Source organism: Anabrus simplex, chromosome 13 (assembly GCF_040414725.1).
Source record: "Anabrus simplex isolate iqAnaSimp1 chromosome 13, ASM4041472v1, whole genome shotgun sequence".
In the NCBI taxonomy this organism is placed as follows: Eukaryota; Metazoa; Arthropoda; class Insecta; order Orthoptera; family Tettigoniidae; genus Anabrus; species Anabrus simplex.
In genome coordinates this window covers 101575660-101595494 of record NC_090277.1, presented here as the reverse complement: position 1 = coordinate 101595494, position 19835 = coordinate 101575660, and the positions used below count along the sequence as shown (strand labels likewise).

General features: G+C 43.1%; 1 protein-coding gene across 2 annotated transcripts in view; it reads left to right on the top strand.

The window, feature by feature from the left end:
• Positions 1-19835, top strand: part of LOC136884623 (uncharacterized) — a 207281-nt gene that overhangs the window by 178370 nt on the left and 9076 nt on the right. Inside the window, exon 3 of one of the 2 annotated variants that reach the window (XM_067156848.2) lies at positions 2183-2416. In XM_067156848.2, the coding sequence (XP_067012949.1) occupies positions 2183-2416 (234 nt within the window). Of the gene's footprint in view, positions 1-2179; positions 2417-19835 lie in introns of both variants that reach the window. The other variant, XM_067156847.2, reaches the window with a different exon arrangement.

The window sequence follows — 19835 nt, the reverse complement described above, 5'->3', positions numbered from 1 at the left end:
ATTTATGAAATCACTACACATAGGCAACACCACTATGACAACATACAAAATAAGTTTATTTTTGCACTTAGTCCCCAAGAGACTGCAAACATTTCTCGGAACGGTCAACCAACTTTTTCGATTCCGGATGCGTAGAAGTCACCTCCAGCGCTACGTAACCACCTGGAGAGAGCTGCTTTCATGTCCTCATCTTTTCGGAATCGTCGTAACGCAATCCCTCTCACGGCCCGCCAAACTTCCGAATTGCTGCAGGGATTCACGTGGGAAGTATGGCGACATCCTCCATACAGTCCAGACTTAGCGCCATGCAATTATCATGTGTTCGGTAAGCTGGAAAAGGATCTCGGTGGACGACGATTTCGAGAGGATGAGAAAGTGAAAGCACCTTTCTCCAGGTGGTTACATAGCACTGGAGGTGACTTCTACGCATCCGAAATCGAAAAGTTGGTTGATCGTTTGTGATGTTTGGGACATCACTGCATGTTTTCAATTATTGAACTATATAATTAATTGATAAGATGTATATATTTAATCACTGATAGGTCATTTTTAAATTAATATATATATAGGGTTTGTATCATCCATTTCAATCATCATTTCATTTCTTTGTATCGCGGCTATAACGTATTCTGAACGAACAAATAATTGGGTAAGGTATTTCAACATCATTCATATGAATAGCTTGCAGTAAATTTTCGAATAGCCGTTGTGAGGTGACCAGAGTCAGCAGGCTAATTTCAGGCCATTTCCAGGAAAAGAACGTCATCAAGGTTACGAGAGATCTTACCCTCTCCACCTCTTGAAGAGGCAGTTGAAACATTATGAATACCCACTTTTCGAACTTCGCTACCTGACGCTTTATTTCAGCGGGAAAGTTCAGCCTATGTGAATGAACGTAATGAAGGAACGTGATGGATTCACAGCAATACATAGGAGAAGGGATGAGACCTCGAATCTTACTGGACCATGTGATATGGCTGATGGAAGGAGACTTTTGAACCGATATATTTCGAAGACAAGAGCTGGAGAGGACATTCTTATTCTCACTCTTAGACACTGAGACACTCTTGGAAGACACTACGATTCTACGTCTGCACATCGGAGAAGATTTTAACTTAGTTCACTTCGCATCTGAGTAGTACCGTAGGATACTACTCAAAAGTTACTCTCATTGGGACTTGTTATCTCAATGACGAGAGGTAGTCAACGGGAGACCGGTTTTGACTAGTATAGGGGAGGAGAGCTTTTATTATGAATTTAGCTACGCTACTGTTCCGTAATACAGAAGAATACAAGTGTATTCTCTCCATGAACATAACCCATGGTGGTTTTGCACTTAAAATTAAGACTCATTACGACTTTATGTAAGGAGTAAAGTAGGAAGTGTTAAAGGCAGGAAAAGCATAAGTAGGACTGGAATCCAACAACAGAAGAGGCAGCCGGTACGAGAGATCCACCCATCATCAGCTTCAAGACAACAGTCTACAATTGGTGAGCTTATGGCATAAGTTACTGCAAGTCTTCGAGCAACAGTTCATTTTCTTAGAGTTAATTTCATTCAATTTTTCTTTTGCTTCCGTGAGTTCAGATTTCGTTAATACGCCGTTACGTCACGTTTTCCATCCTAAAAAATAGCTGTTTTAATTTATATGTTCTGAAATTATTATTATTAATGATCCTTAAATTCCAAGTTAGTGTACTTAATGATTTGTGTCCCGTCACCCCACCCCTGGGAGTTTTTGAGTCTCATTACGTATTATTATTATTATTATTATTATTATTATTATTATTATTATTAATTATCAACTTTCGTTTTCAAGCCATAAGCTTGAAGGCTGGCGCCCATGGGATATTGTTTATGGAGAAACAACGAGATATCAGTTATTTATTTTAATAGTAAAGTGACCCGCCACGTTATAATTTTGTCAAACATCTGTGGGCCGAGTGGGTGCGTCACACGTTCCGAGAAATGTTTGCAGTCTCTTGGGGACTATGTGGAAAAATAAACTTATTTTGTATGTTGTCTTACCGGTGTTGCGTATGTGTAGGTGACTTCATAAATGGCCATAACTAAGAGGTGTAAGTTACTTTTTGATTTGCCCTCATACTAAAAAGCATGAAATTCTATTTTTCCCCCCTTTGGAAGCTGCAGTAGTAACTCCTATATTATTTCTGTTAGCAGGCTTTCCCTGACTTCGACACACTGTTGGCACACCTGAACGAGCGCGCTGCTCGGGAAACAGCGGCTGCTCTGGCAGCATCTCCTTCAGTTCTCAAACCATGGCCTAGTAAGTTACCAGGAGTGGAAGGTCTGGACTTCCCCGCGCTCACCGCCATACCTCAGACCAGCTTCCAGTGTGGAGTAGCACGCGGTCAAGGACATCGTATGTTCGCCGATCCTGACACCAAGTGCCAGGTGAGACTTATAATATAACGCTCCTTTATTTTTCAATTTAACATGAATATGTTTTGGGGCTGTAATTAGGGTCATAATTTCTCGATACCGTTGTAACCATACCAACTAGTGTTCGTCCATGTATAGCCTACTATAGGTTATTCCATGTTAAGAAAACAGTGTTGCTTTTATGACAACAGGGTTGCCATATCGAACGACTCTGCTCAACACAATCACGGGAAAACGGCGGCATGTAAATCTGTGAAATTCAGTATTTAAGTTCAAGATAAAAAGCGGAAGAAACTAAGCTGCAAACTATGTTTATGAACTAAAGGGGACGGGGGTTTACAGGGGCTATTTTTGGTTTGTACAGAATCAGAGGTGCCGGCCCCGTGGTGTAGGGGTAGCGTTCGATTCCCGGCCAGGTCAGGGATTTTTACCTGGATCTGAGGGGTGGTTCGAGGTCAACTCAGCCTACGTGATTAGAATTGAGGAGATATCTGACGGTGAGATAGCGGCCCCGGTCTAGAAAGCCAAGAATAACGGCCGCGAGGATTCGTCGTGCTGACCACACGACACCTAGTAATCTGCAGGCCTTCGGGCTTAGCAGCGGTCGTTTTGTAGGCCAAGGCCCTTCAATGGCTGTATTGTCATGGGGTTTGGAAACAGAATCAGAAGTAAACTACGACACATGAAAAACCTCAGCATTGAAGTGTAAGGCAAATTGGGGAAGAAAATAGAAAAATAATATTTTTATGGGCCCAATGGGTGAGGGATGCATTTAATATGCATTTAATAAATTTCCCCAGGGAACGCAGTGAACTACTTGCTGTCGTATCGCTCACAAAAGCAATATAAGTAATTAAATGCGGTCGTAAATAAAGTGGTAAAATTAAAATGCGATTAAGAAAGAACAGCTAAATAACAAAACCAAACACAAATAAAACACATGGGCAATATTTTATCAGTACAAGTTATGCCATGAAGTATCGTTGCACACCACAACACCAAAATCTTCAGTAACAACTTCTGTACGGTACGAAAATAAAAGAACACAAACAAATACTGTGCAATATACAACCAACTCTCACTCAACACAAGACAAGTAGACACTGATTTAAAGCCTAAAAACAAATACGCAACAAATAAATACTGTAGATGAGTTCACTACAGAAGTGAGCTGCCGGCGGTTCACAGATTGTGGGACTACATGATGCGTGTACCAGAGCAACGCAGAAGAAGAAATGAAGGAAGGAAGGCAACGAAGCGATGGCTGTTCCTCTCATTGTGCTTCCTCCCTACGAATACAAGGAAGGCAACGAAGCGATGGCTGTTCCTGTCATTGTGCTTCCTCCCTACGAATACAAGGAAGACAACGAAGCGATGGCTGTTCCTGTCATTGTGCTTCCTCCCTACGAATACAAGGAAGACAACGAAGCGATGGCTGTTCCTGTCATTGTGCTTCCTCCCTACGAATACAAGGAAGACAACGAAGCGATGGCTGTTCCTGTCATTGTGCTTCCTCCCTACGAATACAAGGAAGGCAACGAAGCGATGGCTGTTCCTGTCATTATGCTTCCTCCCTACGAATACATTTATGAAAAAGAAAATGTTATGTAAGTTAGTTATTTTAATAACTTAATAGGCAAAAATGCCTCATCATTTTTATCTGTCTTTCATAATACATTGCAAAGTACATTATACGATTCCTTAATCACAAGGAATTATGGGTGTCTCACAGGGGGTATGTTCACTCCTTAAGACCAATACTGATTTCTTAACGTAGAATGGGGTATAGGTCAATAAGCGTTATCTTCTCACTGTGTGCTTTCTTCCTGTAACTATAGGCCACTACGGCCCATGTTCATTCGAAGCTTCAAACGCTAGCGCTCTGCCACGTCCGGGGAGCCATCTGGTGACGAATGAACGTACCATTTCCACTTCTATTATAACGTCTAAATTTCAAAAAGTCATTGTTTAAGAAGCATTTCTCGTGGACAGTCGAGATTTTCTTCTGATGACGCAGAGCACAGTTCTCTGCGAAACGTAAAGAATTTCACCTTATTTTCTTGACACGGCATAGGCCCAAAAGCCTATACAGCAACAAAAATAATATTCGGAAAACAAACTCTTAAGTTAAAGCAATAACAGCTAACAGAGTGCAACTCCGCATGATATCACAAAAGCGATTCAGAGCAAGCTTAACCACGTGGCAATAGCATCGCTGAGGTGGTTGTCACGGCAACATACTTTTCCAACAGCGTTACGTGGGACACGAGACAAGGCGCGTCTTCCAGGTCGCTCGCTCGAGAATGGGCCGAGGTCCATTTTATTTATTCATTGTCTGGCCACACTTGCGGAAAGAAGACGTTGCGGTATTGTGCTCTTCTCTGAATATTGCGCGTGGTCCATCTGCGTCCGTTTTGTACTTTCACTTTACAAAATTAGACAGGCAATTAATAATTTTGGAGGTATAAAAGTACCCCTGTCTTCACGATATAATGGACCAAGAATTCAAAAAACAGAGACATGAAGAGTGATGCGTGATTATCAGCAACGGGCGCTGTGTTGGAGAGACGTGTGTATTTTCCTGATAGCATTTTTCAACAAACATAAATAAGCATTTCAAATGACGTCACGGACATTCTGTAATACTCAAAACATTTCTCTTGGGTGTCTTTTAGTTTATTGTGTAGGAGTATGAGTTGTCCATTTGATGACCTGTGACTTATTATACGATGGATCCAATATTTTCTTTGACGACGACGAACAACCAGCGCAGCGCATAACGCAACACCGGAGTTATTAGATAATGGAATTCCTTCCATACGCGGAGCAATGCCGATACTTTGCTACATTACAAATATATAATACTCTAATAAAGTCACGCCGTACAAACACGCAATTATTATGGTCACGCTTCCTGTCGTCCAGCTGCGTGGAAAACACGCAGCAATGCAGCATGAAAAAACGCGTGAAAACAAGCACGTGTAGCCGTATCCTCAACCAAGTTATTGTGATCCATACAACCTGTGTCTGAAAAGTTCGGTGAATGGTCTCATGAAATAAAGACAACGTAAGTTACACACAAAACTCCTTTACTGGCCTTCAAAGTAATCTCCGTTAGCTACAACACACTTTTGACAGCGACTCTAAAGCTGCTGGAAGCTGGCAAGCGAACGCTTCTTCTGGAATCTCCCGGAGAACCCTTGTCACGCATTGTTGGATACCTGCTACACTGTCGAACCGGTGTCCTTTCAGGGCTAATTTAAGACGGGGGAACAAAACAAATCTGCCGGTGCCAAATCTGGAGAATACGGAGGGTGTGGAAGAACAGTCACCTGGCGTTCAGCGAGAAACTGGGTCTCGCGGATCGTGATGTGCGGACGGGCATTGTCGTGGAGGAGCATCCACTGTTCACTCCGGTACAGTTCAGGCCGAACCCGTCTGAAGCGTTGCTGTAGCCGTTTCAAAACTCCCTCGTAGAATTCCGCATTGACAGTTGTACCCTGGGGTACAAATTCATGACGAATGACACCATTGCTGTCGAAAAAGGCGATCAGCATTGTCTTAATCTTGGACTTTGTGCGCCGACTTTTCTTGGGAGGCGGAGAAGACGCTAAACACCACGCCGTTGACTGTCTCTTGGTCTCCGGATCATATGGCAGCACCACGACTCGTCTCCTGTAATGATGGTTTTAAACACCTCCGCATTTTGGTCACAAACGTCAATGAAATCTCCCAGCGTTTCCATCCGAGTTTGCTTCTGCTCGTCTGTCAGCTTGTGCGGTACAAACCTGGCACAAATCTTCCGCTTTTTCAAATGTTCGTGAACAATGGTCCTTACACTGTCCTTGCCTACACGCAGTTCATCTGCCATCGTTCGTAAGGACAGTCGCCGATCATTCGCAAGCATCTGTCGCACTCGTTCGATGTGTTTGTGGTTGGTCGACCCGAACGTGCCTCGTCCTCAACACCTTCCTTTCCATCTCGAAAGCGTTTAAACCAGTCAAAAATGCACTTTTTACTCACTGATGAGTGCGGTACACTTGCACTAACATTGCGTGTGTTTCCGTTGCCGTTTTGGCTAGGTGAAAGCAAAACTTCATGTTAACGCGTTGCTCCGTTTTGCACTCCATTGTGCAATAACACGAGTTATCACACTGACTCCGTGCGATGTGTTGCAGCGTTCAACTCTGTTGAGTTGACCGATAGCGGGCACTTGCTGTCATGTCTCACAATGCGCATCGTCCGAACTAGCACGGTGTACAAACTAGGAGACCATTCACCGAACTTTTCAGACACAGGTTGTATTTTGCCGTAGCCTTACCGGTGAGTCTAGCGATGGATTGTTAGCAATCTGTTCCCCAGACGTTCCCTGTATAGTACTATAAGTTTTCACTACCTCTCCCTGTATTACTAGCCCAGTACACTGTTTGAGAGTTACGTGACTGCCAGTGTACAGTGGACCAGGAAGAAGTAACTTCTCGTCGATTATAACATATTGTTATTGCAAGCTGCAGTGATGAGCTTCTATTGAAAGCACGTAATATTATTCTTCATATTGTTGTCTCTTTTCTTATTTCAATTTCGTTTTCTTTATTTCTTTCACTTCTTTCTTTCCTTCTGTGTGTGTTTGACCAGGGTCGCCGATAGCAGAGTGTTGTCACAGCCTAACGAGACGGGGTCATATCCGAGGTTCGATTGCAACAACACCAGGTGGGCTGTCTTTTCTCTCTCTGTATGGTGGTTGGGTTCTGACTAACGCTCTGTCTCCAGTTTCTTTTAGTAGCTCTAACAAGAAATATAAAGGCTTTTAAAGGAGCTTTTTGGCTTTTTGCTCATTTAGCTGCACCTCATATGTGCGTCCCTGTATGACCCTTCATGCAAAACTTCCCGGTACAGCAGAACCTCGGTTATCGTCTTTCGATTAATCGATCGTTGGATTATCCGTCGGTATTTCCATGTTTTTAATAATTCCAGTTAAAATAACATGTGCCTCCTAGAATATCGTTCGTAATCTGTTTACCCTCCTCCAGGGTCGGTTTTTCCGTCGGACTCAGCGAGGGATCCCATCTCTACAGCCTCAAGGGCAGTGTCCTGGAGCGTCAGCCTCTGGGTCGGGGGATACAACTGGGGAGGATGACCAGCACCTCGCCCAGGCGGCCTCACCTGCTATGCTGAACAGGGGCCTTGTGGGGGGGGGGTGGGAAATTTGGAAGGGATAGACAAGGAAGAGGGAAGGAAGCGGCCGTGCCCTGAAGTTTAGGTACCATACCGGCATTTTCCTGGAGAAGAAGTGGGAAACCACGGAAAACCACTTCCAGGACGGCTGAGGAGGGAATCGAACCCCCCTTTACTCAGTTGACCTCCCGAGGCTCAGTGGGCCCCGTTCCAGCCCTCGTACCACTTTTCAAATTTCGTGGCAGAGCCGGAAATCGAACCCGGGCCTCTGGGGGTGGCAGTTAATCACACTAACAACTACACCACAGAGACGGACCTTCTAGAATATACGACATAATAAAGCATTAGGTCCCTTATAAAGATAAATTATAAAGCTGTGAAAAGACTGATCCAGCCCGTTGTACTGGTTGTGTATTGTTTGCGGACACTTCAACAATACTCTGGATTGCTGATACAAAATATTTGGGAGGGGTGCCAGCTCATTCCGTGGTTTTTCTTTTCACCCGTCTTACAATCCAGTTATGCTCTAGCTGTCATACCGGAGCGAGTTGGCCGTGCACTGAGGATCGCGCAGCTGTGAGCTTGCATTCGGGAGATAGTGGGTTCGAACCCCACTGTCAACAGCCCTGAAGATGATTTTCCGTGGTTTCCCATTTTCACACCTGGCAAACGCTGGGTCTGTACTTTAATTAAGGCCACGTCCGCTTCCATCCCACTCTTGTCCCAGACTTACCTGACCAACTAGTAAAATAAATAAGAATTTTGGACGTAATGTCATTTCTCCTCAGAATGGAGTAAGCGTGTCATTCGTTCAAAAAGCATGTGTTGTAAATAAGAGTATTAGTAGCAGTATATATTTACAATTACGACGAAATAGATGAGAAATAATTATAAGCCTAAATTAATACGTAAATAATCAGTCCGACTCGTTAGCTGAATGGTCAACGTACTGGCCTTCGGTTCAGACGGTCCCGCGTTCGATTCCCGGCCGGGTGGGGGATTTTAATCGCTTCTGATTAACTCTTCTGGCTCGGGGACTGGATGTATGTGTCCGTCGCAACACTCTCCTCTTCATATTCACAGAGCACACTACACTACCAACCACCACAGAAACACGCAATAGTAATTATATACCTCCATACAGAGTTGGCGCCAGGAAGGGCATCCGGCCGTAAAACAGGGCGTGATCCACATGTGCAACACGGAAGTGCAAACTTATTGTGACAAAGCAAAAAAAAAAAAAGCTAAATACGGGATTAGGTCTTCATTATTTTAAAGGCTGAGTACGGTTAACCGTGCGGGTTCATGGCGTGCGTGGGTCTTCCGAATCTCTCTCCTTTAACTCCATGTGCTGAGGCCACACAGCAGGCCTACCTCGAAAATAAGAGAGGTGCTCTAAAAAGAAAATAAGAAGGCCATCCAGTCTCGGTTGGCGCTAACAATGAACATTTACATATTTGCACAAGTTATAAAAGTGCATTAAAGATGCTTTATTTCACGAAGGCTTATCTGTTGGAAATAGTGTCTGCAGTCAAGTCACATGGAGACTATTAATGGGGCGTGCGCAATCGCGACGAGACCGTTGTATTGTTGGGAGATCAGAAGAATGCACATGTCCGGTGAGGCACGGGGCGAAGGGATTTTCACCAGCAGAGCCAGTGACGCAATGGTTACCATAGCAACTCCGCTACTACCCAGGCGACTTTATATGATCTTCTACTGGCAGCTCTTCGCTCTTGACAGTTGTAATCCAACAAACTGCAAAGTGTGAGTCAATGTTTTCGTGTAGCAGATAAGAGCCGATCTGTCTGGACAGAACAGGAAGTTCGTGCTTGCAGGCCACATTCCTCATTCTTGCATTCTTCTCATCTCTACACAGTACTACTGTATATGGCTTTCAGACGTGGAGTACCCGAAAGCAGGACTTTCTCACCGTCAGGTAGCTCCTCATTTCTAATCACATAAGCTGAGTGACCCTTGAACCAGCCCTTAGGTCTAGGTAAAAATCCATGACCTGGCCGGGCATCGAACCCGGGGCCTCCGGGTAAGAGGCAGGCACGCTACACCTACACCACGGGGCCGGCATACTAAAAGGACAGACAAGTTCAAATACCTGGGTGAATGGATCCAACTCAACAGACTGGATAAAGAGGCAAAAATAAGGCAAGAGCCAGGAAATTAGATCTGGCCTACAAGCTAACACAAAACAGGTATAACAAACGGGCAATATCCAAATCCGACATTATAACTCAGTGATAAAACCAGAGTTCGCCTCTGTAGTGTAGTGGTTAGTGTGATTAGCTGCCACTACCGGGTTCGATTCCCGGCTCTGCCACGAAATTTGAAAAGTGGTACGAGGGCTGGAACGGGCACCTCAGCCATCCTCGAAGAGGTTTTCCGTGGTTTCCCGCGTCTCCTCCAGGCAAATGCCGGGATAGTACCTAACTTAAGGACACGGCCGCTTCGTTCCCTCTTCCTTGGCTATCCCTTCCAATCTTCCCATCCCCCCAATTATGGCCCCGGTTCAGCATAGCATATGAGGCCGCCCTGGGCCAGGTACTGGTCATTCTCCCCAAGTGTATCCCCCGACCCAATGTCTCACGCTCCAGGACATTGCCCTTGAGGCGGTAGAAGTGGGATCCCTCACTGAGTCCGAGGGAGAAACCAACCCAGGAGGGTAAGCAGATTAAGAAGAAGAAGAACATCGGAAGGATTGTACGCTTCAAACTGTCTTATTTTTAAAAAGGGAGAGCTGCAAGAACTCGAAAAGAAGGAAAGGAACATTCTGAGGGAAATTCTGGGACCAGAGAAGATCACTGATGGGACCTGAAAGAAAAGGAAAAAGGAGCTCCACAGGTACATTGAAAAGATCACGGACACAATGCTGAAACAAAGGCTGAAATTCTACAGACACCACGGCTGACCAAAAGCATCTTCAGATACGTCATGGGGTTAATGGCCACCTCAAAGTGGGGAGAAGAGGTCAAGAAGAATGCGGAAGAAGTTGAAATTAAATAGAATAGAATACAATAGAAGAGAGTTCAGAAGAAGAGTCGACACTCTAAAATCATTTGAAGAGAAACCATTAAAACGGAGGTCCGAACGGATTACTTCCAAAGAGGAAAGAAAGATGAGAAGCGAAAGAATGAAGAGGTTTTGGGAAGAGAAGAAAGGCCATGATAGGTTCCAACGTACTCCAAAGAGGCTTAGCTAGCTAATAGCTTTACATTGCACCGACACACATAGATCTTATGGCGACGATATGAGAGGAAAGGGTTAGGAATGGGAAGGAAGCGGCCGTGGCCTTAATTAAGGTACAGCCCCAGCATTTGCCTGGTGTTAAAATGGGAAACCACGCAAAACCATCTTCACGGCTGTCGACAGTGGAATTCGAACCCGTTTCTTCCGGATGCAAGCTCACAGCCGCGCACTCCTAACGGCACAGTCAACTCGCCCGGTCCAAAGAGACTTAACGAATAATAATAATAATAATAATAATAATAATAATAATAATAATAATAATAATAATAATAATAATAATAATAATAATAATAATAATAATTGACCTCTTCCGCAACCGCAAAACAAAACGCAATTGGTTTAAAGAAACTGAAAAAGACCTAGTAGAATTAAAACTTACAGGAAATTCACTATTTGATCGAACAGCTAAAGTAATAACTAAAGACGAAAATATAAGGTTCCAAGATATATCTATATTAAAAGCCAAATAAATCTATTATCACGAAAGACGAGAGGAAACAGATGAAAAAGAATGCAGAAATACTGGACACCAAGAAAAGAACAACACACAGAGAAATGACTGATTCAACGTACTCCAAAGAGGGTCAAGCGCTTTGGTAAATCCGTCCGTCCGTTTTACTGGACCGATTTGCTTCAATTTTGTTTTATTCCCTCCGGAATGACCTGCCGGTAAATCATGAGACATTGATAGGTCTCCAAGTTCAGACAACTTTGAGTAATAATAAAATAATATCATTAAAATGATCACTCCAATAATTGCAGGCGAAGGCTTATCCTAACCCGCAATACATTCTGTACTTGGCAGGTTGCTAAGCGACCAACACTTTCATTAATATTCTGATATGTGTGATCTTAATCCTTAGTACTGGCATTGCATGCAGCCATGTTTGATTACTACCTGTCAAGCCAGAGAGTATACACTTCCTCTAATGACGGAGGAATACTATTCCCTGCTAGACCCTCTTTGATTCTCTAACATTTCCCAGCTTCCAAATATATTCAATAGATGGCAGAGCGTTCCTAATAACTTACAGTACATGCTGCAAAGAGGGGGAAAAAAAGTCTACGTACAAACAGACCCCATCGACATGCGCCTTAACATTATTTGGGAACACCTATCGAAGGATAACCTAGCTATACTAGAAAGAATGAAGGTCATGTGTCTTAAAAGAGTTCTCTGCCTGGTAAAAAACGCTCCCTCGAGACTAACCAATGAGCTCACAAGACAACCGTTTTATATAGAAGGACTGCGATTTAAAATACCGTTGCTTTCTACGACACAATGCCAAGCTCTACATCAAGAACTATAAGATTTAAAAAAACGAATATATGGATGCATTTTTACCAAACAGACGGCATGATGGAGTCAACATGGATGAATTCTGACTACGAACTGTGGCATACCATAACGCGCTTCTTATTAAATATTCATAAAACCATTAAAAAGGACAGGCAAAACAGCATGACTAAGACGAGTTATCTAACCTATTTATAACGAATGCTGGGGAGCACCATGGGTTCTCTAGTAATAATAATATGGACTTAGCTACCGTGTATACCATGTGCAGGCATTCGAATTCGATGACATTTTGACTGCTCGCGTGTTAATTTACACGTTCCAAATTACTCTACAAGATGGCAGAGAAACAGATTTCTGTTGGGCAAACTCTGGCTGAACTGTAATTAATTCTGCCTGGTGAACATCTATACTTTTTACTGCGAGATCATCCAACATGGAGTGCCGAAGGGACTTGAACCCGCGAAATTGGTATTCAAGAGCCGATAGTCAACGTAAACAAAAAGTTACAAGATTCGATTTAAGGAGAAAGTAATAGAATAAGATTGGCTTCAATTTTTGTTACGAATTGTACGTGACGCGGAAGGCGCGTAGGTGCGTGTATTTCGGTGCCAAACACTGTGTGATCTTTGCAAGATCTTAAAGAGAGACCTGTTCGCACCGTGTTGCATCAGATGCCGGAAGTTTCTCTGATCTAGCTCTCGATATGTTTCATTCAGAGCGAAAGTATAATTCTTCGAATTTCTCCCCCACGTTTTGGCAGGATGAACCGGGCTCCTCTGCCAGACTTCGCGCCCACTACAGCGATACGTGGCCAAGTGGGTTATCACACTGCTTGGCGACAAACTACACGATACGGGACATCTAAGAACAATGGGACTGTGTTTACAAAATATGCCATGTCCAAAGAATTCTTCACTATATCAGTACGGTACAAAATAGAAAAATACACACCGAGCTGAGTGGCTCAGACGGTTGAGGCGCCGGCCTTCTGACCCCAGCTTGGCAGGTTCGATCCTGGCTCAGTCCGGTGGTATTTGAAGGTGCTCAAATACGTCAGCCTCGTGTCGTTAGATTTACTACCACGTAAAATAACTCCTTCGGGACTAAATTCCGGCACCTCGGCGTCTCCGAAAACCGTAAAAGTAGTCAGTGGGACGTAAAGCAAATAACATTATTATTATTATTATTATTATTATTATTATTATTATTATTATTATTATTATTATTATTTGGGGACCCGTGCGAGGTGTGGTGGAGTAGCCCTCTGGTGAACTACTGGTGAACTAAGGAATACACAAATCACTGAATAATATAATTATATATAATTTATATAATATATAGCCTAATATCATTATGAAATAAATGTTGGACACCAGGAAGATAAAATTCGGAAAAACCAATCGGCGTGAAAAATATTTATTTCATCATGCATTTATATATATTTTTTATTTCTATACGGAATGTCCTTGAAAATATACCAATAAAGATACCAATATTTTCAGAGGAGGCAGTACGCAACAATCGAAGGAAAGGAGGTCCTATAATCATTGGTCGCAAACACAATATCTTCGGAGTTATGGTCCGCTACCCTAATTTTTTTTTGCTAGTTGCTTTACGTCGCACCGACACAGATAGGTCTTATGGCGACGATGGGACGGGAAAGGGCTAGGAGTGGGAAGGAAGCGGCCGTGGCCTTAATTAAGGTACAGCCCCAGCATTTGCCTGGTGTGAAAATGGGATACCACGGAAAAACATTTTCAGGGCTGCCGACAGTGGGGTTCGAACCTATTATCTCCCGAATACTGGATACTGGCCGCACCCTATTATCAATGATCACAATGTTCCAATAATTTGCGGAGGGTCGTATGCTACAAAAGATGGAAATGCTTTCCTACCTAAACATTGGTCGTGTTGAGTTATCGTCTTATTATGATGGGGCATCGACACCTAACACGGCTTTTCCATGAGCGATGGATCGGTCAGGGAGGGCCAATGCCTTGGTCTGCCCGTTCGCCTGACCTTAACCATTTCGAATTTTGGCTATGGGGACATGTAAAGACCTTGATGTATGCGGTCCCCATCAGTGATATCGATAAACTACGAGAACGCTTGTTCAATGCGTGCGATGCAATGCGGCAATAGCCAGCGTAGTTCCAACAAATGCGTGACTGCACGCGACGTAGGGCGGAAGGCTGCACTGCAATGGGTGGTGGCCACATCGAGCACTTGTTGTGAAGAGTAGATCAAAGACATGGTGATCATTGATGGTAGTGGTAGCGGACCATGACTCCAAAGATATTGAGTTTGTGACCCATGTTTCTTCCTTCGCTTGTTGCGCGCAGTCTCCTATGTAAATATTGGTACCTTTTCAAATGACAACCTCTATACTTATTATTTATTTATTCTAACATATCATTTCAACAATCGGCAGCCCCACGGTCTAGGGTTAGCGTGTCTGACTCTCACCCAAAGGCCCCGGGTTCCAGGTCAGCGACATTTTACTTGGATCTGAGGGCTTGTTCGAGGTCTACTCAGCCTATGTGATTGCAACTGAGAAGTTATCTGACGGTGAGATAGCGTGCCCGGTCTAGAAAGCCAAGAAAAATGGCCGAGGGGGTCCGTTGTGACGACCACACGACACCTCACAATCTGCAGGCCTTCGAGGCTGTTCCGCTTTGGGGTTTTGTTTTTAAAATTATATTTCATTAATCTATATCTATTTTATATATTAAAAGAGTGTACGGTACTAAAAACGGCTTTGGCAAATCCGTCCGTTCTACTGGACCGATTTGCTTCATGTTTGTTTTATTATCTCCGGAATTACCTGCTGGTGAATCATGTGACATTGCTAGGTCTCTAAGTTCAGCCAACTTTGGTAATCATAAAATCAAATCGTTAAATGATCACTCCAATAATAGCAGACGGATGCTTACCCTAACCCGCAATACATTCTCTACTTAGGTAGGTTGCTAAGCAACGAACACTTTCATTAATATTCTGATTCTTAGTACTGTCATTGCATGCAGCCATGTTTGATTACTACTTGTCAAGCCAGAGAGTATACACTTCCTCTGATCAGCGAAGAATAGGCCTACTATTCACCACTAGATACTCTTTGATTCCCTAACCGCACGAACCTACTACGCTGGCGTAGCAGGGGGAGAGGTGATAATCCCACGTGGCGCGTCCCAGGTGGCGCATAGGGGGCTCCTAACCGGCTTGCCGGCGGACTTGAGGGAAATAAAATAGCTCTCGCGGACCAAACACACAACCACCTGTGGATAGGGGACGCAGACGAAGAATACACCCACGGTATCCCCTGCCTGTCGTAAGAGGCGACTAAAAGGGGCGACCAAGGGATGATTGTATTAGAACCATGAAACTACTTGTGATTAGTAGCACGCAGGAGCACCGCGCGGTCAGGCTTTTACGGTACCTGTGATTAGTAGCACTTTATGAGCGACACCAGGGTTCTGGCTGGCCTATGATTAGTACCCACTATATAATGAACACCATGGGATAGTACGAGTCCCTGTGGTTAGTACACGTATGTGATGAAAATCATAGGTTTGCGTTGCCTGTAAATGGTGCCGCTATGTGCGAAACACCATAGGTCTGTATTACATTTGCGAATTTCATTACCTGTGAGTAGTACCATAATGTGTGGAATACCGCGGGTCTGCCATACTTTTGATTGGTACCGCGCCATGACAAATACCATCGTTCTACTACTTTCCAAGCGATAAGTACCATTATGAGAGGCCGATGACCTATATTTTGGACCCCCTTAGCTTGCAAGCATCATCGATTCAGTATCGATCTATAGAAGCAGTTCCTTGGTCAGTATTACTATTATTTTCCGTCAGTTTCTGAGACTGAGGCATTACGGGTCGGCTCCACTGATTGTTTTAACGTCATATCCATCCGTTCATTCTTCGTCCTGACGCTTTGAATTCTGGTCAGTGGAGGGTTTTGGATTTTTATTTTGTCATTGCATTTCGTCTCATTTCGTACCATCAGGGGCTGATGACCTAGATGTTAGTCCCCTTAAAACAACAAGCATCATCATCATCATCATCATCATCGATTCCCTAACCTTTTCCAGCTGTCAAGTATATTCAACAGATGGCAGAGCGTTCCTAGTAACTTACATGCTGCTAAGGGAAAAAAGTCTGCGTACAAACAGACCCCATCATGACGTACTGTAAGCCTTAGCCAGTATCTGGGAATGTCTATCGAAGGATAACCTAGCTGCACTAAAATCAGTGAAGGCCATGTATCTTAAAACAGTTCTCTACCTGGCAAAAATGCTCCTTCGAGATTAACCTACGAGCTCACAAGACAAGTGTTCTATATAGAAGAACTGCGGGGTAAAAGAGTGAATATATGGATAATTTTTACAAAACAAACAGCATGATGGATTAATTCTGACTGCGAACTGGGGCATACCATAACGCGCTTCTTATTAAATTTTCATAACACACTTGACAAATCAATATTACTACGACAGGCATATCAAGACGATTTATCTGACCTAATTTATAAGGAACACTGCGGAACAGCACGAGTCCTCTAGTCCTTTATTAAATAGGCATAAGTTATAGCGACCGAGGGAGTTGGCCGCGCGGTTTTGGTCGCGTAACTGTGACGTTGCATTCGAGAGATGGTGGGGTCGAATCTCACCGTTGGGAGTCCTGAAGAAGGTTTTCCGTGGTTTCCCATTTTCACACCATGCAAATGCTGGAGCTGGACCTTAATTATGGCCAAGGCGTTTCCAATCCTAGCCCTTTCCTTTCCTTTCCTTGCGTTGCCGAAAACCTTCATTGTGTTAGTGCGACGTTAAAACCACTAGCAATAAATAAATAAATAAATAAATAAATAAATAAATAAATAAATACATTAATTAATAAGCAAGTAGGGCTCGGATGTTTAGGAAAAGACATATTTTTCTTTCTCTCTATTTTCTTGCCTGATTGGATTTTGGTGCAAATCAGGTGATTATCATCACAATTAAGTGATTTTTGTTTGTCATATAAATGCATATTTTGAGCTATTTTCGTAGAAACGTCATATTTCGGCGGTTTGACGATAGCTGTAGCTGCTTCTCGTTATCACATCTGCAGTTAATACAAGTCGAAAACCCTGTCTCTTCTATCAAGATTGTGGGGGCCCGGTTTCGATTCCCGGTGCTGCCAGAAATTTAAGAATGGCAGGAGGGCTGGTATGTGGTTGAAATGGTACATGCAGCTCACCTCCAATGGGGGGTGTGCCTGTAAAGAGCTGCACCACCTCGGGATGAGGATACGAGTTTACTATTTGCATCAAGATTGCGCAGGAATAGTTTTCCAACAGTTTGTCAGAATGTGTGGCATATATTAAGTCGAATTTGGAATTATATCGAGTGCAATTACTCGTTTAGAAGCTGCTAGCTTAGAAATTATTGCAGACATTAAAATTGTGAGAAGTGTTGAACTTTCGGTACAACAATCACATGGACTAATGTTGTGATATCTGACAATCTTTACAGGTATGTATTCACAAATGGTTGATAAGTGAATCGAGGACAATAGACTGAATAACTAATAAATATGAAAGTGAGAATAAAGAATTTAGTTAACAAATATGTATCAAAGGGATTGCCGTTTCGATTTATAATTTATTTTTAATTACTATATATAGAGTAATAATTTTCGGGTCATATTTTGTAATTTTTACGTCATACTTCGTCACCTTTGAGGTCATATTTGCTTGCTTATTTGGGCTATTTTTAGGTCTTAAACATCGGAGCCCTTTAAATATGGTACCTCACGACTCTTAAGAGAGAGGCCCCAGGGGCTTCGAACTTTGGAGCGTGGGTTGGCGGCCACCGGGCCCTTAGCTGAGTCCTGGCATTTCTTCCACTTAAATGTGCCAGGCTCTTCACTTTCATCTATCCCATCCGACCTCCCTCGGCCAAAACGTGTTCTTTTCCGACCCTGACGCTATTAGGTTTCTGAAGCCTAGGGAGTCCTTCATTTCCCCGCCCTTCGTGGCCCTTGTCTTTCTTCGATCGATACCTTCATTTTTGGAAGTGTCAGATCCCTTCCATTCTTCCCTCTGATTAGTGTTATATAGAGGATGGTTGCCCAGTTGTACTTCCTCTTAAAACAATAATCATCACCACCTCTCACACGAGATACCCTGTGCGTGTTGAGTGCTCAGCCATCAGAGGTTGCCCAGACATCCCTGAAGGGGCGTACTACGGAAATGAAGAGGGACGTAGTTTCCCGTTGCTTTCCTCACGGAACCAGAAGTTGCTATTACAGCTCAGTCTGCCAAGCCCACTGAAATGCCCGCATCAAACGACCCTATGAATAACATTTTCACATTACTAGCATCGCTCATACCTCGGAGACAGCGATGGGAACAATGTCCACCCACCAACGCCTTTCTGATTAAAAACCAAACGAAGAAAGTGCCAGGTTTCGATTTTTCTCGATGGTCTGTATGATGCGCACCCCTCCCCTTGAGGTGTACGCCTTACATTTTGAGAACTACTGTCATAACTTCTAATAGTAATGGTCTGGCAAGTTCCCTCAGATCACAGACTGGAGCACTGACTGAACCGACTAAAGAGGAGGGAGACGATATAATGGGATGTGATCCCTACAACTTAACGTAATATTTCTTAACTTAGCAACAACAATAAAAACAGACATGTACGTAATGTTGTTTGTAAGTTAAGTTTACGGGACCGAAGTGTAACTCCCCACATCAGCTACACGATCTTCTAGCTTACCCCTAGTGGGTAATTCACTGAATTATATTTCAAATTATATCAGTTCAAATGAACTAAATTGATTATAATTATGATTATGCCGGTATATGATGAAAAAGTGGAGATATTGCGAAAGTGGTGCTGAGAAGCAGACATTGCTTCATGTTGTTGTTGAGAGCTGTCCTCACTGTCAGCATTTAAGGAAGGTTTACCGGCTCTGCATGAATTAACACCAAGTTCAGTGGACTGGTTGTCGAAGCTAGACATTCTAGTTTAATTATTTCTCTATTTTAACTTATATGTTCATTGTATATTTTTGCACATCATGCTTATAAATGCCATACGATAATAATAATAATAATAATAATAATAATAATAATAATAATAATAATAATAATAATAATAATCTCGGTCACTTTCATGTTATGCCTATCAAAGCCAAGGAAAACACAGAAACAGGTCAATGAATGTAACAAATTCGTTGTAGTCTACACCAGAAGCTCGGTGCACTGTAAACCCTAGGTCTTGCCAGCAAAGGTGAAATACTCGGTATGTAAAGTGATTTTACAGAGACTGACACTTCAAAAATACTGACACTTAAGTACCTATGCTGTTTTCCTTGGACTTGTGTTTATTATTAGAATAGATCTTTGAGTTACATCTTCTTGAACTTCCTCATCAATTTGTGAACGGCACAATGTCAAGAGAAAAGTCGGTCATTACAGAGACCCTTTCACGGCGTCCTGTGACTTCAATTGGCGAAGGAATGAAAGTGTTCTGATCGAGATTGACTATTTACGTAACGGTAAAAGGTGAGGTTCTTCGTATCACAAGCATCTAATAACCTAACGCAACATCATCTGCTGGTGCACGAATTTGTTTTTATAGCGACGCGGGCGTAGATTTCTTGCTTATAATTGGTTCTTAATACAACAAGA